The sequence below is a fragment of the Schistocerca nitens genome, chromosome 9, assembly GCF_023898315.1.
Source record: "Schistocerca nitens isolate TAMUIC-IGC-003100 chromosome 9, iqSchNite1.1, whole genome shotgun sequence".
NCBI lineage: Eukaryota > Metazoa > Arthropoda > Insecta > Orthoptera > Acrididae > Schistocerca > Schistocerca nitens.
In genome coordinates, this window is record NC_064622.1 from 93,072,226 (window position 1) to 93,098,293 (window position 26,068).

Sequence of the window (26,068 nt, forward strand, 5' to 3'; positions counted from 1 at the left end):
GCAGAATGTTGGTTAGGGAATGAGAGCTGAAATAAAATAATTTGTTGATAATGATGTTTCTTAAAGATTATGCGCATTTTTCTGTCGTGGATGCAGCCGTGGCCTAGGTCTGTCGGGACGGCAGATCAGCATGTTCGGTCAGAGGGTTATCTGCCCTCTGTGACAAAAACTTGAGGAATGGATCAACGATGAACACTAACGGTTGTCATGGGATGTCCACCCCGAGCAAATATAACGAACAGTTAGGAACAAAATGAAATTAAGAAAAAGGGGGGTAACGTGTTCGATTACAAATGAGAACGGCCTCGGCCCGGATTCCGAACCTGCCAGCACTTAAAATTTGATTAATAATCAGCACTGGCGTCCGAAGACTTCCGGCATAAGAAGTCCGCGTCTTTCTGCCAAGGGCCTTGTCAAAGAGGGCGGAAGAGCGGACAGAGGTTCAGGGCACTATCTTGTCCTTTGAGTGGGAAACTACCCTTAAAGAAGGGGGGAATCAGCAATGGTCAACGACATGAGGATGCAGAAGGCATTGGATACTTCTGCATTAGAAACACATACTGTGTATCCACAGGACATGTGGCCTGTAACAGGAATTCGTGATGGGCCGCATCATACCAGTAAGAAGAGTGATGACTCAAAAAAAAAAAAAAAAACTTTTTTCCTCAGAATCTACCAAGGCTAGGGCAACGGCCTTGCCACAGTAGATACACCGGTTCCCTTCAGATCACCGAAGTTAAGATCTGGTGGGGGTGGCCTGCACTTGGATGGGGCCCTCATGCGCTGTTGCCATTTTTCGGGGTGCACTCAGCCTCGTGATGCCAACTAAGGAGCTACTCGACCGAATAGTAGCGGCTCCGGTCAAAGAAAACCATCATAACGACCGGGAGAGTGGTGTGCTGACCACATGTCCCTCCTCTCCGCATCCTCAGCTGAGGATGACACGGCGGTCGGATGGTCCCGTTGGGCGACTTTTGGCCTGAATTTTGTACACCTATTTCTATGAACTGCATCCCTCTCTGCGTGATTCTTGGTTTCGCGGAGAGATGGAAGTATCAAGTAACGTGTTCCAGAACTGACGTCTCGGTTGACTCAGCGTTTTCCATGGCGGGTGTCGTCAGATGACCAATTGACCAATGTCACGCGGCAGGTCCGGCAGTGCACTGCCCGGGGTTATCTCTCTTGCGACCGCCGGACTTCAGAGAGAGCGACAAGAAAAAAGAAAAGCATATCGCGGACGGAGTATTAAAGTCCGGCTGCGCCAGACCCCCGGCGTAGTCAGAGCGAGCCAGCGTGGTCCGAGATGGCGCTGTACAAGGGTCGCGTCGCTCTGGTGACCGGTGCCGGGGCAGGCATCGGCGCCGCCATCACGCAGGCGCTGCTCCGGCACGGCGTCAACGTCGTGGGCGTGGCCAGGAGGCGCTCCAGGGTGCAGGTGCGTTCAAAATGGTCCAAATGGCTTTGAGCACTATGGGACTTAACATCTGAGGTCATCAGTCCCCTAGAACTTAAGCTACTTAAACCTAACTAACCTAAGGAAATCACACACATCCATGCCCGAGGCAGGATTCGAACCTGCGACTGTAGCTGTCGCGCGGTTCCGGACTGAAGCGCCTAGAACCGCTCGGCCACCGCGGCCGGCGCAGGTACGTCTGCTGCCGTGTCCCCAGAGCCAGGTAGGCCCAGGCATGTACCCCAAGGGCACCAACAGAAAATGTGGCGCCTCTTTTCTTGGCAAACTTGACCACATAAAAAGAGAAAGAATTTTATACAGTCTGGGTCCTGTTCAGGATCTACAGACCACTACGCTGAACCTTTGATGCTGGGCTTACCAACGAATATTTTTTTGATAACGAAATCTGATTTTGTACACTCAGTTCGTCATTTCTCAATTTTTTGGTTCCGTACCTGAACTGGTAGAAACGCAACCTTATAGTAGTGGTTCAGATCCTTTGTGAGTGCATTCAGTTATTAGCTAGCACACCCACGCCTATACAGAACCTGCACTAACATTAGCGCTCAACTAAACTTTAAAAAGAAAAGAAAAGTGTTCTTTGAATACTTCTATTTTTAGAACGACGAAGGATAAGTGATACTTAGTTTTTGCTAGGTTTTGCAGGTGTAATAACGACGAACTAAAGAGTGAGAGACAACTGGTGTTGCTAATGTCTAACAACCTTTTCTTTTTATGGAATGATGAAGCAATTCCCACGGCATCGTGCCTTCTAACAACTCTTTCACAGGAAAGAAACCTAACTACGCCCATTTCGGGTAGACACTTCTTACGATGAATGCTTGGGCTCCATCACTCCCCTCTCTAGCGACACTTGCTGCGCCACAACCTGCATCCCCACTTCAAATCGAACAGGTTAAAATGCGTAAATTACTTTATTTCTGATCAAAAATGGTTCAAATGGCGCTGAGCACTTTGGGACTTAACATCTGAGGTCATCAGTCCCCTAGAACTTAGAACTATTTAAACGTAAAAAACCTTAGGACATCACACACAACCATGCCGGAGGCAGGATTCGAACCTGCGACCGTAGCGGTCGCGCGGTTCCAGACTGTAGCGCCTAGAACCGCTCGGCCACCCCGGCCAGCCTTTGTTTCTGTTCACTTCTGAATCATTATGAATAACACCGCTTCAGCTGCACGCTAAACTTTATTTCTGACCCAGTCAATTTAGTGGCGTTAGAGCATCTTCGGGGATACAATTTATAATTTATTCCAAACCATAAGCGGTAAATGACACAACATTCTTTGTCAAATGGTCCAAATGGCTCGGAGAACTATGGGACTTAACATCTGAGGTCATCAGTCCCCTAGAACTTAGAACTACTTAAACCTAACTAACCTAAGGACTTCACACACATCCATGCCCGAGGAAGGATTCGAACCTGCGACCGTAGCAGTAGCGCGGTTCCGGACGAGCGCCTAGAACCGCGCGGCCACCGCGGCCGGCTACATTCTTTGTCCAAATGCGATAAAATTGTTTAACTGTCATTAGGTCGGTAGTCCAATCAAAAATAGAGCAGAATATAGGGAACATCATCCAGATACAGGAAAACTAAGGATTAACGTCGTCGTGACAACGTGAGGTCCACAGTGAGAGCCTGCAACATGTTACCCCTTAGTTTTCTTGTATTAGGGTCATGTTCCTTATATGCTGCGTTATTTTTCATTGGACTACCGACCACTTGACGGTTAAACACTTTTACCACAACTGGACAAAGAATTTTGGGTCATCTACTGCTTATAGTTCGAAATAAATAAATCAGTGCCCCTGAAGATGTGGCTCTAATGCCACTAGACTAGTTGAATCGAAAATAAGGATTCAGCATACCGCTGAAGAGGTCTTATCCATCGTCGTCCAGTTCTATATCTTATCCTCACTTCTGAACTGGCAGACTTCAGACTGCGTGACCAATGCCACTAATAACTATAATAATAATAATAATACCGAGTAAGTCCAGCAGCAATGCACCTATATAGTTACTGTTGTATTGTGCTTCCAGTTAATTTGTTTTATTTGTTGGGAAGTGAATAATGAACCAATTTCTAGTACAATGCGAGAACTACCTACTGATCGGAAGAGGTATTTTCATGAGATATCTAAGCATATGTGACACATGTGTCTGCCGGCCGAAGTGGCCGTGCGGTTAAAGGCGCTGCAGTCTGGAACCGCAAGACCGCTACGGTCGCAGGTTCGAATCCTGCCTAGGGCATGGATGTTTGTGATGTCCTTAGGTTAGTTAGGTTTAACTAGTTCTAAGTTCTAGGGTACTAATGACCTCAGCAGTTGAGTCCCATAGTGCTCAGAGCCATTTGACACATGTGTCTCAATTTTATGTCACGCATTAATGGTAATTTTTGAAAAAAAAATGTTGCAGTATAATAGTTTTTCGAAATATTAATGATCTTTTACAAAATAATTAAGTTTCGTGACGAAATCAAGCCTTTTTTACCACTCAAAAAATTCGTTTCACCTCCGCTGGGGAGTAAATATCCCCTAGTTGGAAACCACTGCCTTGTTAGACTACATTGTTATCCGTCCATCTGTCTGTCTGTCAGACTGCCAGGCTCCTTTATGTCAGTAACGAGTACAAATACCAAATTGAATTTTATATCAAATATTAAGGTCCACACTCCCTTGGCGGCGTAAATAATTATAGTTTCTAAGTACACTATTGGCCATTGAAATTGCTACACCGAGAAGAAATGCAGATGATAAATGGGTATTCATGGGACAAATATATGATACTAGAACTGACATGTGATTGCATTTTCATGGAATTTGGGTGCATAGATCCTGAGAAATCAGTACCCAGAACAACCACCTCTGGCCGTAATAACGGTCTTAATACGCCTGGGCATTGAGTCAAACAGAGCTTGAATGGCGTGTACAGGTACAGCTGTCCATGCAGCTTCAACAGAATACCACAGTTCATCAAGAGTACTGACTGGCGTATTGTGATGAGCCAGTTGCTCGGTCACCATTGACCAGACGTTTTCAATTGGTGAGAGATCTGGCGAACGTGCTGGCCAGGGTAGCAGTCGAACATTTTCTGTATCCAGAAAGGCCCGTACAGGATCTGCAACATGCGGTCGTGCATTATCCTGCTGAAATGTAGGGTTTCGCAGGGATCGAATGAAGAGTAGCCCTGCGGGTCGTAACACATCTGAAATGTAACGTCGACTGTTCAAAGTGCCGTCAATGCGAACAAGAGGTGACAGAGACGTGTAACGAATGGCACCCCATACCATCACGCCAGGCGATACGCCAGTATGGCGATGACGAATACACGCTTCCAATGTGCGTTCACCGCGATGTCGCCAACCACGGATGCGACCATAGTGATGCTGTAAAGAGAACCTGGATTCATCCGGAAAAATGACGTTTTGCCATCGTGTACCCAGGTTCGTCGTTGAGTACACCATCGCAGGCGCTCCTGTCTGTGATGCAGCGTCAAGGGAACCGCAGCCATGGTCTCCGAGCTGATAGTCCATGCTGCTGCAAACGTCGTCGAACAGTTCGTGCAGATGGTTGTTGTCTTGAAAATGTTCGCATCTGTTGACTCAGGAATCGAGACGTGGCTGCACGATCCTTTACAGCCATGCGGATAAGATGCCTGTCATCTCGACTACTAGTGGTACTAGGCCGTTGGGATCCAGCACGGCGTTCCGTATTACCCTCCTGAACCCACCGATTCCATATTCTGCTAACAGTCACTGGATCTCGACCAATGCAAGCAGCAATGTCGCGATACGATACACCAGAATGGCGATAGGCTACAATCGAACCTTTATCAAAGTCGGAAACGTGATGGTACGCATTTCTCCTCCTTACGCGAGGCACCACAACAACTTTTCACCAGGCAACGCCGGTCAACTGCTGTTTGTGTATGAGAAATCGTCTGGAAACTTTCCTCATATCAGCACATTGTAGGTGTCGCCACCGGCGCCAACCTTGTGTGAATGCTCTGAAAAACTAACCATTTGCATATCACAGCATCTTCTACCGGTCGGTTAAATTTCGCGTCTGTAGCACGTCATCTTCGTGGTGTAGCAATTTTAATGGCCAGTAGTGTAAATTTAGTCAAAAATACGGCCGTGTGTGTTGTATATTTTGACACTTATCAAAACCTATAGATAAACCGTGTTCCTACGGTACATATCGATCCTGGGGGTCTACCGGCAAATCGTGTGCCTGCAAACCGAGAGGTCGTGGTGCCGAATCTCGGTTGGTCCGTGTATTTTTTAGTCTTCGTTTTAACCTACTCTTCACCTCTCAACGATGGGAGCAGTCGGCGGTAACAACACGTGGTTAGAATTCCAAGTTAAACAGTAGGTCTCCTTTCCCCATTTGCATAACTGGGATGGGTTAGGGATACGCAAGTCGCCGAAGTGGCGTCGAGTAGAAAGACTTGCAACCCACCACTGAGCAACACGGAATTATTTTTATCATCTATATATATAATTACCTTCAGAAAGCGAAGTCTACTCCCAGTTTCCCAGGTATTTTTTATATATTTTTATTTATTTACTTTTTTAAAACGTCGTAATACAAGGTTGGAAATTGTACTAGTAGAAATAAAACCAATTTTTTATATTTTTCTTTCATTTCTTTAGCCAACGGCCTTGCCGCAGTGGCAACACCGGTTCTCGTCAGATCACCCAAGTTAAGCGCTGTCGGGCTGGGCTAGCACTTCGATAGGTGACCATCCGGACTGCCGAAGGCTGTTGGCAAGCGGGGTGCTCTCAGCCCTTGTGAGGCAAACTGAAGAGCTACTTGATTGAGAAGTATAGTGTCTCCGGTCTCGTAAATTGACATACGGCTGAGAGAGCGGTGTGCTGACCGCGTGCCCCTCCATATCCGCCTCCAATGACGCCTGAGGTCTGAGGATGACACGGCGGCCGGTCGGTACCGTTGGGCCTTCCAAGACCTAATCGGACTCTGATGCGTCGGTGCCTAAAGGATGCTGCCTTCTCGGATAGCTACACAACAATTCAAGCAAATCACATTAATGGTATTTGTTACAGTAAAGTAGATTGACAGTACTTATTACAAGAACGTGACGCAAGCGACTGGCGACACGCAGTCAGTGTCCTTTGCTACATACAATGTCCACATAAGCAATTGATATAAGGCACAAGTCTCACTGTAACAGTTAGGATGACACTTCTTCTACTCCGGGTATGATAGTGCTGTTCTACAACTGTCCGGCCGACTGTCCGGCAGACTGTAGTACTATGTGCGATACATCGAAGTAAGTACCTCTCAGTGAGGTGAACAGATTAAAATTAAAGTATTGGGAAAGTGGTGAACTTGGCCACTTCTCCCGAGCAGTAGGGTGGCCATATTTCCCGGTCGGATGTCACGTCGACATTAGCGGTTCATAGATCAAGCTACCAGACGGGAAGACACAACAAGGAGCTACATTTATAAGCGAAAAAAAGGTTGTATAAAAAGTGATATTGTAAATATTATTACTCTAGGTATTAATCAGGTAACAAGAGTAATATAAATGGCTTACTTTTCATCAGACAACTGAAAATCACAAAAGTCCTTACTAAAAATGTAACAGGACAGGCTCCCTCTGTCAAACTCATGACAACAATGATGGTGTTATTTGGAACTACTACGATCACTTCTCGGCAGGCATGAGCACTGTTCAGGTCAAAAAAATTCAATGGCCAGTTTTTCCGCCCCCTTCTATAAGGGGCATACAAATGAAACCCGGTCACTACTGTAAAGTCACGGAAACGATTTTATTAACTCAAAAACGGAGTTATACACAGCACGTATACTCAAAAATAGTCGCCTAAACTGTTGGCACATTTACCCCATTGCCACACTGGCCGGTCGATTCCATCCTCGAAGACCGAGCGAGGTGGCGCAGTGATTAGCACACTGGACTCGCATTTGGGAGGACGACGGTTCAGTCCCGCGTCCGGCCATCCTGATTTAGGTTTTCCGTGATTTCCCTAAATCGCTCCAGCAGGTACCGGGATGGTTCCTTTGAAAGGGGACGGCCAACTTCCTTCCCCGTCCTTCCCTAATCCGATGAGACCGATGACCTCGCTGTCTGGTCTCCTCCCTCACAACAACCCAACCCTCCATCCTCGAAGAAGCTAATAGGCTGCTGCTGGATCCAGGTCTGGACCCAATCACACACTTCGTCGTCCGTTGCGAATCGATATCCGCGACTATGTTGTTTTAGAAGTCCAAACATCGATGGATCTCGTCCACTGTGATTCTGCGGTTGTCCAAGACTAAAGCATTCACTTCCTCCGCTGCCAAAAATCGAATCACTGCTCGTTGTTTCTGCTTGTATGTATTGTATTGTGTGTTAACCGGGGGCCTAGAAACGAAGGAGAGGCTCCGTCCCCGCCGCAGCCACAGTGGCCCACAACCCCACGACGACTACCACAGTCCACTTCACCCCTCCGCCGCCCCACACTGAATCACTTCTTCAGGGTTACTGTGCGGTTCGGCCCCCGGTGGACCCCCCTCCAGGGAACGTCTTACACCAGAAGAGTGTAACCCCTATGTTTGCGTGGTAGAGTAATGGTGATGAACGGGTACGTGGAGAACTTGTTTGCGCAGCAATCGCCGACATAGTGTAGCTGAGGCAGAATAAGGGGAACCAGTCCGCATTCGCCGAGGCAGATGGAAAACCGCCTAAAACCATCCACAGACTGGCCGGCTCACCGGACCTCGACACAAGTCCGCCGGACGGATTCGTGCCGGGGACCAGGCGCTCCTTCCCAATCCGGAAAGCCGTGCGTTAGACCACACGGCTAACCAGGCGGGCTGTTCGTGCTTACCCGCTTGCATGTCTGTTAGTGGTCGATAACTTGTGTGACCAACTTCTCTTCGGCCTGAAACCACATTGGCGCTATGCAACATCAAACGGTGCGTGAGTCTCTCTACCAATAGATGGCGCCACCATACCCATAGTTACGTGGTCTCACATTACGGGTAAGGCAAAGGTAGACGCACTGAGCAGATTTCATTTGAGTGAACCTCATACTTTTTCAAAGACGGTACTGGTAAAACCAATTTTTTTCTCATTTTACATAAAAATGCCTTAAATTTCGAACATTTTCAATGACAATATTACGAATATCAACCAGCTACACTGCTTTTTAGATGGTTTTTATTTTATAAATCACTCACTGTGACCCCATTCTGGCATACTGCCATCACCAGGTGCACTGTAAATACAAAAGTAAGTAATGGTCTGTTACTATCACCAGAAAATTCTATTCATTTGGTATTTTTATCTTACATGTAATATCGTTGCTGTTATATCCCGTCTTTTTTTAGAACTAATAGTTTCTCCTCAGATGTCGTTGGAGACCTATATCTAACTTTAGTCGGTATTTATGTGTGCTATTTTTCTCTTGACAGCTTGGATGACAAAGGATCAGCGACATTACATGTTTACACAGTTCCCATTATAACATGTGGATCAGCGATATTACATGTTTACATAATTACCTTTATAATGGTACAATTGTTACATGTTTACATGTTTACCATTATAATGGTATTACATGTAAACATGTAATATCGCTGATCCACTGTCACTCAAGTTGTCAAAGGCAGATATACGTCTTCAACGTACATCTAACGACAAACAATTCTAAGAAAAAGATAGGACATTGCAGCAACGATATTACACGTAAGTTAAAAACACCAAACGATTGTATTATAACTTTTCTGATCATAGTTGCGGACCATTATACTAAGACCATATCTTATTTATGTAGTTACAGAACATCTGCTGACAGCAATATGCGGAAATGGGCCCATCGTGAGAGATTTTTAAAACAAAAATCATTTAAAGAGCAGTTTAGCTGGCTGACGAGCAGTTTAGCTGGCTGATATTCGTAATAATAATGTCGTTAGAGGACATATTTTGCAATTTGGGCCCCAAAGAACAAAGCTTCCAATGTGCCCATAATGCTGTACAGTTTTCATATCCCCCACGACTACCAATAAAATATGGCCATGAGCTGCAATATTTTGGCTTCGAATTTCACTCGAAGGTGAAAATCCTGTCTTTCTTCTTTTGTTCTGAAAAGAGTTGGAAGATGTTTCTTCTTGTCATTACTATCCTAAAATGTAATTTCTGGTGCTTCTTAAGATTGAGTGGAAGTATTTGTTGACGATTGATACATGATGTGGTGTCATTTTCCGTTTGGTTGGTCTGTAAGTTCTTGAGTTCCAGTTCTTCAAGAATGTGTTTTGCTTCAGAATCACTACTTTCCTCACTTGATGTATGAATATCATTTGGAAAATCCTCCTGAAGTGACTCCAGTATCTCCTCATCTTTTAAGCATCTTGCCATGGCCTGTCATGCAGAAACACGAAACTCTATACCTTAAGTATAGAATTTTTATACGAAAATTTTGTAAGTGTCTTCAACTTTTTGTCCTTCTGAACAATTATTAGTGTAAATAGACTTATTACGAAATGAGGAAAAAATATGAAAATCAGATTATCACAAGAAACTCAAAGAATGACCAGCTTCTATCTGCATGCAACCAAATAACAAGGGCACTACACCCGCTAAATTTCAACCTCTTTTGGAACCAAAGATAATATATCCGGGAAAGTTCTGCGACGTGTTAACAGTGTACTATTAATTATCTATAAAATTTCACAACGAAATTTAATGCAATATGAAGAAACTTTCGTGGTTTTACTTGCTTCAGTTTCTAACTGATAGGTAGTAACAAACCTTACTGGAAACAGATACTTGCTCTATCAGTAGGTGGCGTCTATAACAAATCTGGATTAACAATCCATCTTATTTGCTATATAGAAGATATGAAACAATACGATAAGTCAATTTCAGTTTGCGCAACGGAATTTCTCTGTGCACACCTTTACCGCATCTGGTACACTCATATAGCGACAAACGTACCTCATATACCGAAAGAAAATCTTTATGTAACTGAGTGTTCCCTAACCATGGAAAAGATAGGCCAAAGATTACGGAACAGTTTAAAGTCAGTAACAACAATTTCTAAAAAATCTTCAATGGCTTGAAAATAGCACAAACAACAGAGATACCAACCACAATTTAAGCATACAGACAGTAAAATAATGAAGGCGCGCAATACGTGACCACATGGTACCGAAAGTGCAAATCTCACGAATTGTTACAGTAATTGTACTTGTAAAAAGGCATTGACATATACTTTGAGAGAGAGCGAAGAACACAAAGAAAGAATATGGGAGCAAGAATATACATGTGGGACAGAATACGTACCGAATCACCGATTGGTCATTACACACGATGAGATTCCCGAAACGCAGATAATCGATTCTCCGAGACCATAATATGTCCAGAATATCACTTTAATTTTGTTTGATGTTACAAACAATAGGAAAGATTAAAGGACTTGCGGAAGAGTAATGAAGGTTTCGTTATCCACAGACTGCTGATTACAATTATGAAAAAACCTAAAGCTGCCAGAGAAGTACATGAGATCGCTTTTTTAGTCTACAGTAATCAAGTCCGTAAGGGAGTGGAGGTTAGTGACAGTAGTGTAGAATGTGTCAGTAATTATTTGCTTTAGCTTCCTACCTTTCACCTGCGTTAGTTTACGTATTAAATGACACACCCAGTTCACACTGACACCACTCCACTCACACAATTTCACACGTTTGACATTACTCTCACGATCATTACTGTTAGTCGTCAAGTGAACGTTAACAAATATTGGTTACTCGTCTGCACTGAAACAAGCAAAAAACAGCAGCATCAACGGAAATACTTTTTTTTAAAGACCCAGTAAACAAATGACATATACTCCTAAACAATGTGGCAAACTTGTGTCACTGTAAATAATTTATGCAACTACATCTTCATTCTCCCACTTAGCCACATAAAAGTATTAATTAATTGGTCTCATCTCTTATCTGGTCATGGCACTATGAGTTAAGGACTTTCGACCATCATCTGGTGCCTAATTTGTTTAGGTTCAACGCTAAGAACATCTGTATGTCACAGAATAGAATAAAACTTTTCCTAACTTACCTATTGTAGCAGTCAGGCTCTCTATCTGATGTCTGTTCCCGTTTAACAGTGATTTAGATTTCAGTCATGCGCAGACTATGGGGAAGCAGAGACTTTGATGTCATGCCGTTACAATACACTCACATTTTGGACCACTGCCACTGTTTACATAGGGACAGTAAACCATTTCAAAATCGTTACTGTGCAGTTTTGAATTTTAAGTGATTGTTTGTCCAGAACTTTCATTTACCCGCAGATCACAACTCTGAAATGGTCGGTAATAATACTGAAACCAAAACAAATCCTCATGTTCTGGATTGTGATAAAACTCAAATTGAGATTTTGCGCTATGTGAGACTAGAGTTGAGCATTCAACCTACCCCTGATATGCTAACAAGATCTGACCCCAGTTACTAGTACAGTAACAGACACTTCCCAAACGGCCATGTGAAAGTATTAAGAAAACATTTACGCGACGGGAACTAATAAGAATCTAAATTTAAACACGGGTGGCCGAATAAACATGAATGGTTTGTGACATAGCTTTAGATGTGGTAACAGAAAGAGGTTTCATCGTTCCACAAAATGAAATGAAAAGTCAGACTAAACTGTTGTTTATTCCTAAAAGAATTAGTTGGATTCCACTACACAAAACAATTAACATTGCAGGGCACAGAGGTTCACTTGGATTGTAAATGAGTCACGGTAAGACCTTGTCACAAATTGTTGGAACTGGGAATGAAATGATACAACTCGCTTTGTCCATCTGAACCCCCATAATTGCGGAATTTTTCAATAGACTGAAGAAAAGGACCCAGAAACGTCCACGCAAGCACCAGCACCCTTGCCTAAACACATGATCACTTCAAGTAACCGACTGTTTGGATAAATTTTAGAAAATCATGTCTCTAGCTTACAATGAAAAACTTCACGGTTCTCTCGTCACAACTCTCGCAAATGCGGCTTATTCTTACCATGGTTCTAAGACTCAGGCTGAGTATGACTCTAGTGACAGCTGAAGGACGTTATAAGTTTAGCTCTGGCATCTGTGGTCAGCTCTAGGACGACATCCTCCATTTATGGAGGTCTACAGTGGATCAGCACCGGGTTCTCTTCAGTCAATCGCTAGAGACCTTGCGAGTTCAGACATCAGTTTCCCTTCTCCTCAAGAATTGGCTGTGATTAACCAGTACGAATTATCTACCTCAGAGCGGATGGAAAGCAGAAGTTGTCTCCAGTCATGTTAATGGTTTCATATTTCTGCTAAAGAAAAGAACCGAAAATAAGCACTTCCTCCCCACTGTGAAAATGATTTTGGTAAACCAACCTGAGAGTTGTGTACAAAATTGAAACAACCAGGCCTGCTGACCTACTGTGAGTCAAGTAGATTCCTCTCAGCCTGAGTATGTCATGTCCCCCCTCCCCCCCCCCCCCTGCAGATTCACATTTTGAGAAAGCATTCTTTCCTAGGCATTTCAATGACAGTTAACAGTTCATGCCCTGGTGAAAGTTGCCTTGGGAGCTGCATTTAGGGTACTGTCTCTGACAGTGGCCCTGGTACCAGGATATCTGCGTTAAGCCAACCACCCATTCACAGGGCTACCAGTCAGCCAAACCCCTGCCGAGCGGGTCTACTCTGACACGTTCGCCTTTATGTTGGCGCCCCCTTACTTTCCCACATACTGCTAGCAGACCCAGATCCCAAAGCAGCATTACAAGTATCCCTACAGAAGAGAAATGAATCTGAGAAGTACTTAGAGTTTCAATCATTGGTGCTTGTTTCACTAACTTTAATATTTTAATGCATCAGTAGTAATCGGAATTTAATTTTGGAATTTAATATGGATAGCGGTGTATTAACTAGCTTAAGAAGTGGTTTTGGAAGAACTACCTCACAACAGTTGTCAGCAGGGACTGACAGATACAGACTTCATAAATCGTGATGTTGTATGCGTGACATTTTAAAGAAATGTAGAGCATCTAAACCTCGATACGTTTCAATACTTGGTGATGTGAATTATTTGCAATAACACTCTAAAAGAACACCTGAAACTTTCTTAGTCACTGTGAGTACAGTAAATAAGTAAACAATTATCGTGGTGTGATCTGTCATGGGAGTCCACTAATAGCTTCTTCTTTCCTAAAACAGAATCCAAAGACAGCACAATATCTACGTAAAGACTTGCTAGTCAACTGCAATGCATTTTTCCTTTGAGCTTTATATCTTTTTTTTTCTCTATGTGCCCACTGATTCCTTCTTTTTAGATATTATACAGTATTATTGATGTACACGACATTTTTCATTAACAAGAAGGCACTTCCCCTGTCTACAGCAGATTTAATTTCCATTCGGCTAGTAACACAAAATATAATACAAATAGTGCAATACATATACTGAACAGGCCAAAAGACTGGTGCACCTGCCTAGTATAGTGTAATGCCCCCGCGAGCACGCAGAAGTGCCGCAACACGACGTAACATGGACTTGACTAATGTGTCTGAAGTAGTACTATAGCGAACTGACACCATGAATCCTGCACGTCTGTCCATAAATACGTGAGAGTACGAGGGGTGGAGATCTCCTCTGAACAGCACATTGCAATGCATGCTAGATATGTTCAATAATGTTCATGCGTGGAGAGTCTGCTGACCAGCGGAAAAGTGTTTCTGGAACAACTCTAGCAATTCTGGACATGTGGGGTATCGCGTTGTTCTGTTGGAATTACCCAAATACGTGGGAATGCACAATGGATATGAATTGATGCAGGTGATCAGACAGGATGCTTTCGTACTTGTCACCTGTCAGAGTCGTATCTAGGCGTATCAGGGGCCCATATCACTCCAACTACACACGTACCACACCATTACAGAGCCTCCACCAGCTTCAAAAGTCTTCTGCTGACATGCAGGGTTAATGGATTCATGAGGTTGTCTCCATACCCATACACGTCCATCCGCTCGACACAATTTGAAACGAGACTCGTCTCACCGTGCAACATCCTTCCAGTCATCAACAGTCCAATGTCAGTGTTGATAGGCCCAGGCGATGCAAAAAGCTTTTTGTCGTGGAGTCATCAAGGGTATAAGAGTGGGCCTTATATAAAGCCATATCAATTACGTTTCGTTGAATGGTTGGCACGCTGACACTTGCTAATGGCCCAACACTGAAATCTGCGGCAATTTGTGGAGGGTTGCACTTCTGTCACTTTGAACGATTCTCTTCAGTCGTCGTTGTAGAATTTTTCCCGGCCGCAGCGACATCGGAGATTTGATATTTTACTGGACTCCTTATATTCACTATACACTCGTGAAATGGTCGTACGGGAAAATCCCCACTTCATCGCTAGCTCGGAGATGCTGGTCCCATCGCTCATGCGCCGACTATAACACCATGTTCAAACTCACTTAAATCTTGATAACATATATATATATATATATATATATATATATATATATATATATATATATATATATATTGGTTGCTGCTCTTTTATTGAAAGTGTATTTTTTTTTCAAATGGAAATGATAATTACAAAAACGCAAATGACACTGTTTTAGTAATAAATGATGTCATAGCGGCCAAGAGGGGTACTTAAAAATGTTAGCTGCAACCACATGATAGTCACTACTTGATGGCAGCCAAATAGCAAAAAAATGGTTCAAATGGCTCTGAGCACTATGGGACTCAACTGCTGTGGTCATCAGTCCCCTAGAACTTAGAACTACTTAAACCTAACTAACCTAAGGACAACACACACATCCATGCCCGAGGCAGGATTCGAACCTGCGACCGTAGCAGTCGCACGGTTCCGGACTGCGCGCCTAGAACCACGAGACCACCGCGGCCGGCGCCAAATAGCATTCGACCTAAACTCTCAGACGTTACCACTTGGTGAGAGTCGATGATCAAGAATAATGTATGAGCGTATATCGCTGTGGGATCATGCATTTGTACATCTTCAAACATCTATTACTGGTGAGTTGAAAATCTTCATCTCTTCAGCCTCATCCACCATCTGTTATCATCTTGACCTAAAGACAAAATCTCCTAACGAAACTGTGGTGGTTGACCAATACTATTCAGTTCTCTCTTAGAGTGGGGCAGTAGACCGAAATTCTCTACCACTCTCATTTCATCCAACAGAAATAGCTGCACGTCCACACTCACGAGTCTCCTTAATTTAAACATCTACAACTGCAGCCGTCTCTGGCCCTCAATGGCTATGTCCCATGCTGAGTGCTTGGTGTTTTTCACTTTCCTTCGAAGATTCTATCTCTGCTAAAAGATATTCTTTAAGCTCCTTGTGCACTGAAAGTTTAGATTGTGCTGTGTGCTTTTGGCCTGCCATCCTAGCAGTAAATGCCCAGGATCCTCGCTACTGTAGAAAAACAGCACTCATTTCCGAGCATGTATAGGTAACTGTCTGAATCCTGGCTTCCGGCAGAAACATCTTTATGGTCTGTGTGATGTGCTCCCCTCCGTGCTCTTATGCATTCTCAAAGCTGGACAGCCGTCCCAAGTTGCAGAAATGCACTCCAAGGACCCATCAGTCCAAAGGATTAAAGGAAACAGCCCATATGAGATTTGCAATCACTGGTGTTAGACTTAATTGTGTGCATGCTTTCATTCAGTACTAGTAATTTAAATGAATTTGCTATCCTCATTCGCATAATGGTTTTGCAATAAATGTTATGGAACAGCTTTTAGAACCTTTAGACCAATACAAATAAGAAAATATTACCTCCATGCACCAACATATTCCAAATGTCAGAAGGTTAAGTGTCAATCTGTAAATAAAGTCCATTTTTACACAGACTACAGAACTTTTCCAATGATGACGATCGTTTCAATAAGGTTTTTATACCCCACGCTGTGCCAGCCTCCAAATTTTTATGTTGATGTCTAAAGAAACAGTGGCGGATATTTTATAGAATCTGAAGAGGACATTGTACATGAAATTGGCTGAAATTTGGCATTTTCTGTATTCTACTCCATAATGTACTCTGGACTTTCCTGAACATTTTGGTATATAATACATTAAAATCAGACAATTGTGAGACCTTCAAATGATATTTTGAATGTTGACAATTGACTGTCAAATTTCACAGTTATGCATATACTGCCACATTTGAGCAGTCATATCTTGGGAACTACACAGTCTAGAAGGCTGTGCATAGCTTTGTTTTTTGCCTACTGCTACGTCTCAGAAGTTGGCATTACGAATAAACCTAAAAAACCAAGCTGGGTAACAAAAAACTGTCTGATGGCAAGACAATAAAATGTGCTAGAAGACTAATGGACAAAGTAAGTGATGAATTACATGAATATTATGGGAAGGCCATTAGAGATAATTGTGAAAATTTAGAGAAGATGAAAAGAGCTGTGTGGAGCACTTTCGTTCGTCGAATATCAACCAATGAAAAGCCATGCCATGCTTTGAGTCCACCTCCACTAAACACTTGGTGTGAATATAGGCAAGCTGACTTTTCTGGCACCCTGCATGAATTTACACATAAACTCTCTCTTCCTTTGACGGTTGTGGAGGCAATCAAAAATATTTGCAGAGATGTGGCAAAACCTGAGCTACTAAAGAAGTTTTTACATGGGAAGACCCAGAACGTGAATGAGTCCGTCAATAATGTTGTGTGGTGCCGTGTACGTAAAAATGTATTTGTTGGCCTTATGACTCCATAAAGTTAGCAGTGTCTGATGCTGTAATAACTTTTAATGGGCGGGGGGACTATGAAAGACTTAAGGTTCTGGAGAAGTTAGGGGTAAAATTTGGACAGAACACAGCTAAAGGACTGCGGGAACTGGATGAGCTTCGTGTACGTGAAGCAGAGTTAGCTGCTCAGCAAATGACAAAAGAAGCGAGAAAGGAAAGGAGGAGGCAAGCACTGGGCTGTTGTGACGCTGACAAAGATACAGACTATGGGCCAGGGAAATTCTAGTGCATAAAAGACGCAGAAGTGTGAGTCTGTATAAGAATTTGTAATAAAAAGTTTTAAACCTCAATATCTCTTAACTACATTTTATGCAATAAATGATGCTTTTTCTAAAAAAGTACTGATGGTAGAGACATGAAATTTTCACAGCATGCCAAGTGTGAGATTCAACACATATGGAACTAGAATAAATAAAATATCCTGAGTTGTTTTGTTTTTCTGTTCATTTACTTACAAAATTCTGTCAAAAACTGAGTGCTTGAGAAAAAGATAACATGCCCCACATTTTAGTAATAATTCTAGTTCAGTGTATCTAGAAAGGTGCATTCAATAATCATGGAAAATTGGAAGTTGGTGTCTTAAAAAGTTTGCAGGATAATGGGTGACAAAATTCGATAATTTAATATTGGTGGCAGAGAACATACAATGTTCCTTTAACAAAATGGAGGGTTTTTCATGACCTCAGGTGATTAGCAGTGTTTAAAGGCATTGGTACTAATGTAGCAAGTCAGTCTGTTTCCTGTATCCAACGTAGAGTGATGACCCAGTGTTCAAAGCACTGAAGTGATATGTGGGGCCGCGCGGGATTAGCCGAGCGGTCTCAGGCGCTGCAGTCATGAACTGTGCGGCTGGTTCCGGAGGAGGTTCGAGTCCTCGCTCGGGCATGGATAATTTAGATTAAGTAGTGTGTAAGCTTAGGGACTGATGACCTTAGCAGTTACGTCCCATAAGATTTCACACACATTTGAACATTTGATATGTTGGAAAACAGAGCACAGATCTAAGTCAAGCCAGTACGACTTAAGTTTCGGATGGCTTCGCTAAACCTATTCTGGAGAATGCAGGTTGGTTACTTCGAAACCACCCGATCTTTATGCTAACACTAAAAATCCTGAGATCCTCCGTTCAATCCTAGAATTTGATACGTTTCGTGACACTTCTCTGATGTCCCACTATGATTTGAACTCGCGAAAAATTACAAATAGCACCGTGGTTCGGTGTCCACATTACACTGTAGGTTCCTTTGTAAACGACTGGGTGAATCAGTTCAGAGGTCAAAGGAAGAGAAAGATGTGTCACCTGCAATTGCTCAGCCTTCTTGTTGAGAATATTATTTTCTCTAGTAACCAGTTAACTAACGATATTCTGCGTTCCTCTTTTCGTCACCGTGGTTTCTGCTTTCGTGCAGGCTCTGGCTTTGAAGGATGCCCCTGGCAAACTGTACGCCCTGGAAGCGGACGTCAGCAAAGAGGAGAGCATACTGGCCGTTTTCAAGTGGATCAGAGAGAACCTGTCTGGAGTGGACATCCTCGTTAACAACGTCGCCGTCTTGGTTGACGAAGACCTGACAAGTATGTACAAAGTTCCTTGCTATCAGCTAAACCGCCAATCTGTATTCAAATGATAAGGAACGACAGCAATACCTTACATGTACCAATTTTTCACTAAATTGCTTAGCGTTCTCTTCATGTCGTCATGCTTACATCATTTCTCTGTACTTCTCTTTCTAGAGCCAGTTGTGGTTAGGATATCCACATGAAACTTTTTTCAATGGCCGTTTAATATATTCCATTAATCATGTCAGTTTTTACATACAGATATATCACACAATTTATTTCCGTATTCAATTAATGTATCTACAATCGATACGAAGACTACATAGTCTCAGCATCATGTACCAAATACGCCTCAAAAATCGAGTGGTGTTCTTAACCAAGAGCACCCAAAGTAGCTAGAAGAGATTTGGTTTTCTGGATAGAGGTTTTGAGTAGCACGCTGAAATCAAGACTGTCTGCTCTTCTTACCGTGTCCTTTTCAACACGAATGCTCGTTGTACTTCTGAAACCAGAGCTTTAAGCATAAGCCATCTATCTGTTTGTACAGTTTTCCTATGGGGTCATCTCGTAGTCCACTACTGGCTGAAATATCAATGGAATATTTCTTGAGCAAATAACTTTTGAGTGCAAATATTACGTGTATGATATACTGTTTACATCGACAGGCACTACAGCACAATACTTTCTTTTTTAGCTTAGTCAACATAAAAACGTTCAGATCACAGCGGAGATTAGCAATAAATCCATAAACTTCCTAGACCCAACCGTCGACGTCAGTTCACTAACACGTTGTTTCAAAAAATTACACAAAAAACAGAACTACAGACACTGTCCCAGGGCAGTGTATGGTAACCTTTGCTGTTCATGTCGTATGTTAAAGGCCTTGCAGACAACGTTAATAGTAACCTCACATTTTTTACAGGCGATACTGCTACCTATAAAGAAGTACTGTATAAGAGAAGCTGCATAAATATTCATTCAGATCTTGATAAGATTTCAAAATGCTGCAAAGATTGGCAATGTGCTTTAAACGTTCAGAAATGTAAAACTGTGCACTTCACAAAACGAAAAATCGTAGTATCCCGTGACGGTAATATTGGTAAGTTACTGTTGCAATCGGCCAGCTCATACAAATATCTGGGTGTGTAACTTTGTAGGGATATGAAATGGAATGACCACATAGCCTCAGTCGTGGGTAAAGCAGGTGGTAGACATCGCTTTTTGGTAGTACACTGGGGAAGCGCAATCAGTCTACATAGGAGATTGCGTGCAAATCACTCACGTGACTGTTCCTAGAATATTGCTCAAATGTGTGCGACCCTTACCAGATAGGACTAAAAGGTGATACTGAATCTGTACTGCGAAGGGCAGCACGAATGGTCACAGGATTGTTTGATCCGTGGGAAAGTGTCACAGAGATACTGAAGAACTGGCAGATTCTTGAAGATAGACATTAACTATCCTTAGAAAGTCTCCTAACAAAGTTTCAAGAGCTGGCTTTGAATAATGGCTATAGGAGTGTACTACGCCCACCTAAATGTCGCTCACGTAGGGGTCGTGAGGATAAGATTAGAATAATTACAGCATGCACAGAGACGTTCAAACAATCATTCTTAGTGCGCTCCATACGTGAATGGAACGGGAAGAAACCCTAATAACTGGCGCAATGGAACGTACCCTCTGCCATGTACTCAACGGTGGTTTGCAGAGTATAGATGTAGATGTAGAAATAATACCTTCTTGCTCACAATACCCAGTAGCACACAAAGATGCAAATTTCGACTCACTGTCGCACTGTCCCATATTTGTTCCAATGTCCAAGGGAGATTTCAAAGCAGAATCTCTGACACAGTAAAATTTATCGCTTTAACCAATTGCTATACTCCTACCTTGAATAACTGTATCTTTCACAGAAAAGAAAAATTGAAAATAATGCCTCTCTTCCAAGCTCGCTCTGCTTTTCCTTCCAGAATTTCCAGGAAATGGTGAACACTCCCATACCTAGGACAGATATCACAAACTGTTGAAAAAACAATGAAATCCTGCAATTTCCTATTGCGGGAGGAACACAACACCCCAGTATATTTTCAGTAGTAACGAAAAGACCCAATTACTAGCCAACAACGGGGTATGCAAAATTACTTGTCCCATTTGTGTTAAGTTTTACATTGAGCTCAGTAGCCAACAAACGGCGTATACAAAATTACTTGTCCCATTTGTGATAAGTTTTACATTGAGCTCAGTAGTTCAGTTGGTAGAGCAGTTGCCCGCGAAAGGCAAAAGTCCTGAGTTCGAGTCTCGGTCTGGCACACAGTTTTAATCTGCCAGGAAGTTTCATATCAGCGCACACTCCGCTGCACAGTGAAAATCTCATTCTGGAAACATCCCCCAGGCTGTTGCTAAGCCATGTCTCCGCCATATCATTTCTTTCAGGAGTGCTAGTTCTGCAAGATTCGCAGGAGAGCTTCTGTGAAGTTTGGAAGGTAGTAGAGGAAGTACTGGCAGAAGTAAAGCTGTGAGGACGGACCTTGAGTCGTGCTTGGATAGCTCAGTTGGCAGAGCACTTGCCCGCGAAAGGCAAAGGTCCCGAGTTCCAGTCTCTGTCCGGCACACTGTTTTAATCGGGCAGGAAGTTTCTAGTTTTACAGTGGTTAACCGGGCAGAGACATAGCAGCTAGGCTGGATGAACATGAACGCAGCCAGAGATAGCAGAATTTCGACTTCAGACACAATGGCACCTCCTTGCTTACAAACACCCAGTAGCACGAGAACACACAGATTTTGACCTACGGGTAATGGCGCACCGTCTCTCCTCTGCTCCCATGTACAAAGAAGAATTCAAAGCAGATTTAGACACAATAAAATTTATTGCCTCAAACAACAGCTGTAACCCTGTCTAGAATGACAACATCTTGTACGGGAAAAAATGAAAATTATGCCCATCCGAGTTTCCTCTCCTGTTCCTCCCGATGTTTGCATGAAGTGGTGTGCAATCCCATACGTATGACAAATACAAAATGCCATCAGATCACTCAAATCCGGCAATTTCTTATTATCACAGGAACCCCAGGGCTCAGTATACTTTCAGTAAAAACGAGAAGACTCAGTCACTTGCCAACGGCGGGTATATCGTGTCATTTGTCCCGCTTGTGATAAGTTTTATATTGGTCATTCTGACAGAGGCATAACAACTAGGCTGGCTGACCGTAAAACGCATCCGGCGGTAGCAGAATTCTGACTTCACACGTATGAGGAGCATGTAGTGAGCCAGGACCACAGCTACCAGTTACTGTTCCATGTCCTCCACTTAACTAACCAAGGCCAAGCGCTAGAAATTGACGAGCATCTGGCCCAAAGTCCTGATTTAATATTAAACAACCAACACAGTTCAGTACACCTCTCTTCCAACCATCACTTAATCCTCACAGTTTTCTACTGCTCCCCACACTGCCTATTCATTCTATTCCACCATTTCTCCTGTATTTATTCATTTTATTGTGACTGTCTATTCACTTCACATGTTCTGTTTTTGGGGTTCCACGCGTCAATCGGTGAAAGCGGTATCCTTGTAGTACTACTGTGTTGCCCGTCTGTCTATGTGGCCGTTATAAACCCTTTTCCTCAGGAACAGTCACATGTATCAATTTGAAATTTTGTCACACACTAAGGCCCACAGAGCCTTAGCGGTGTAAGACACGGATATTAAGTCACAAATTTTTATTCTCTCAAGCTCACACTTCAAAACCCGTAGGATATTTCCTGTTGACCTAGAATCATGAAATTTGGCAAGAAGCAAGGATTCACAGTACACGTAAAGGAAAAATATCCTAAAACTGTAAGTCTGTAATTGTATCACACAAAAACAGTAATTTATACACGTACACTTTCATTTTGGAGGTTTAATTAAATATTTTTCTGTTTCGTTCGCTTTATATTTATTTACAGTTTAACTTTGCGTTTTTAATTGCAAATCAAATATATGTACAGTATTTAACAATCATTTTCTGAGCATTGCTGGTAAATTAAATAAAAATTTAGTTTCTACAGGAAATCATATAACTTTATTGGCAAATGCCTTTCCGAGATTGATGTCTGAAATACTCCTCTGTGATACCGACAAGAGGGAGATTGAGTCAATAATTAAATCACTGAAGACTAAGGACTCTCATGGTTATGATGGAGTCTCTAGCAAATATTAAAGTACTGTGCTGCACATGTTAGCCCTGTATTTAGCCATATTTGTAATTTTTTATTTAGGAAGGGTCAGTTTCCTGAGCGATTAAAGTACTCAGTAGTAAAGCCGCTTTATAAAAAGGGAGAAAGGGATAATGTAGATAATTTTAGGCCTATTTGTATGCCATCAGTGTTTGCAAAAGGTATTGAAAAGGCTATGTATGTAAGAATAATTGATCATTTTATATCATACGATTTGCTATCAAATGTACAGATCGGCTTTAGAAGTCGTTTAACAACTGAAAATGCTATATTCCCTTTCCTTGTGAGGTACTGGATGGGCTAAACAAAAAGTTTCGAACGCTTGGGGTATTGTTTGATTTTACTAGGGCAATTTATTGTGTTGATCACAAAATATTGCTCCAGAAGTTGGACCATTATGGAGTACGGGGAGTAGCTCACAATTGGTTCACCTCTTACTTTAGCAACAGGCAGCAAAAGGTCATTAATCACAATGTTGATAATGGCTGTGATGTGGGATCTGAGTGGGGTACTGTCAAGTGGGAGGTGTCCCAGGGATCAGTGTTGGGGCCAGTCCTGTGCCTTATTTATATAAATGATATGCCCTCTAGTATTACGGGTAACTCTAAAATATTTCTGTTTGCTGATGACACTAGCTTGGTAGTAAAGGAAGTTGTGTGCAACATTGGCTCGGTTTCAAATAGTGCAGTACATGACCTAAGTTCATGGCTTGTAGAACAGAAACTAACGTGAAATCACAGTAAGACTCAGTTCTTACAGTTTCTAACACACAATTCAACAAAACCTGACGTTTTAATTTCACAGAACGGGCATATGATTAGTGAAACTGAACAGTTCAAATTTCTATGTGTTCAGATAGATAGTAAGCTGTCGTGGAAAGCCCACGTTCAGGGTCTTCTTCAAAGACTTAATACTGCCATTTTCACTATTCGAACGGTATCAGAAGTGAGTGATACTTCGACACGAAAATTAGTGTACTTTGCTTATTTTCATTGGCTTATGCCGTATGATATTATATTTTGGGGTAACTCTTCCCATTCTACAAGGATATTTTTGGCTCAGAAGTGGGCGGTTCGGGCAATAAGTAGTGTGAGTTTATGAACCTCTTGTCGACCTCTTTTCACGAGTCTGGATATTTTGACATTGGCCTCTCGATATGTACATTCCTTATTGTCGTTTCTTTTTACCAATATTAGTTTATTCCCAAGAATAAGCAGCTTTCACTCGGTTAATACTCGGCAGAAATCAATCCTGCATTTGGATCGGACTTCCTTAACTCCTGTGCAAAAAGATGTGCAGTATACTGCTGCATCCATTTTCAATAAGCTGCCATTCGAATTCAAAAATCTTAGCAGTAATCCACGCGCTTTCAAATCGAAACTGAAGAGTTTCCTCATGGGTCACTCCTTCTATTCTGTCGAGGATTTCCTTGAAAAATTAAGCTGATTCTTATTGTATTGCTGATAGCGTTTACTTAAACTTATGGACTGACATTTTTCAGGTTTATGAACATTTATTTTTATCTGTTATTACTTTTATGTTGTAATTTCATGTACTGACACGTTCCATGACCTTGGAGATTTGCTCCTCAATTTGGTCCTACGGAACTTGACGTGTAAATAAATAAATTATAACTGCGGTGTCAATGATGACATTTCCTCTTAGGTCGTTCCTCACGCTACGTATAAAATCTTTTTCAGTGTTGTTCAAGAATATTGTACGATAATCAGTTCGTCTGATGATGGTTTGCAATGCCAAAAAGTGGTTCGCAAAATAAATTGTTACTGTAGAAAATACACAATATTGTACTTTACAATTATAAGTAAAATATGTTGAATGAAGAAGCCACGGAAGAATCTGTTAACATGTTTTTCCGAAGTAGTCACCAGACACACATCTTGTTTCAAGTGATCTGGGCCGGAATTACAAACTTTGTGACGATGGCAGGCACTCAGGGCACTCTCTGTCTCTCTCACTCACTCTCTCTCTATCTCTATCTCTCTCTCTCTCTCTCTCTCTCTCTCTCTCTCTCTCTCTCTCTTTGTGTGTGTATATGTGTGTGTGTGTGTGTGTGTGTGTGTGTGTGTGTGTGTGTGTGTGTGTCTGGATCTGATAGTTTTTTTAAAGCACAGTCCACTCCAGAGTGATATGAACTCATTTATTATTTCCTTTGTTTCTACTGTGGCACTTTGTATGTGCCAATTTTCTTCTATCTTCTGTTACAGTGGAGAGCCAAAGAAAAAGGTGTAGACATGCGTATTCAAATACAGAGGTATGTAAACAGGCAGAATACGCTGCTGCGGTCGGCAACGCCTATAGAAGACAACAAGTATCTGGCGCAGTTGTTAGATCTGTTACTGGTGCTACAACGGCAGGTTATCAAGATTTATGTGTGTTTGAACGTAGTGTTATAGTCGGCGCACGAGCGATGGTTCACAGGATCTCCGATTTTCCCGTACGAAAAATTCACGAGTGTACCATGAATATCATAAATCCGGTAAAACATCAAATCTCCGACATTACTGCGGCCGGAAAATCATCATGCAAGAACGGGACCAACGACGACTGAAGAGAATAGTTCAACGTGACAGAACTGCAACCGTTCCCCAAATTGCTGCAGATTTCAATGCTGGGCCATCAACCATGTCAGCGTGCGAACTATTCAACGCAACATCATCGATATGGGCTTTCGCAGCCGAAGGCCCACACGTGTACCCCTGAATACTGCACGACACATAACTTCATGCCTCGCCTGAGCCCCCCCCCCCGCAACACCATCATGGGACTGTTGATGATTATAAACTTATTGCCTGGTCGGACGAGTCTCGTTTCATATTGTATCAATCGGCTGGACGTGAACAGGTATGGAGACAACCTCATGAATCCATGGACGCTGTATGTCAGCAGGGGACTGTTCAAGCTGGTGCTCTGTAATGGTGTAGGTCGTGTGCAGTTGGAGTGATACGGGATCCCTCGCTCCACCATACGTCTAGATACGACTGTGACAGGTGACACGTGCGTAAGGATCCAGTCTGA

General features: G+C 42.6%; 1 protein-coding gene across 1 annotated transcript in view; it reads left to right on the plus strand.

The window, feature by feature from the left end:
* The first annotated feature begins 1,268 nt into the window (after positions 1-1,268).
* The window catches only part of LOC126203875 (dehydrogenase/reductase SDR family member 11-like), a 45,756-nt gene continuing 20,956 nt past the window's right edge, over positions 1,269-26,068 (plus strand). Inside the window, exons 1-2 of the mRNA XM_049938255.1 lie at positions 1,269-1,435; positions 18,670-18,832. Of these exons, the coding sequence (XP_049794212.1) occupies positions 1,304-1,435; positions 18,670-18,832 (295 nt within the window). The 5' untranslated portion in view covers positions 1,269-1,303. The remainder of the gene's footprint in view (positions 1,436-18,669; positions 18,833-26,068) is intronic.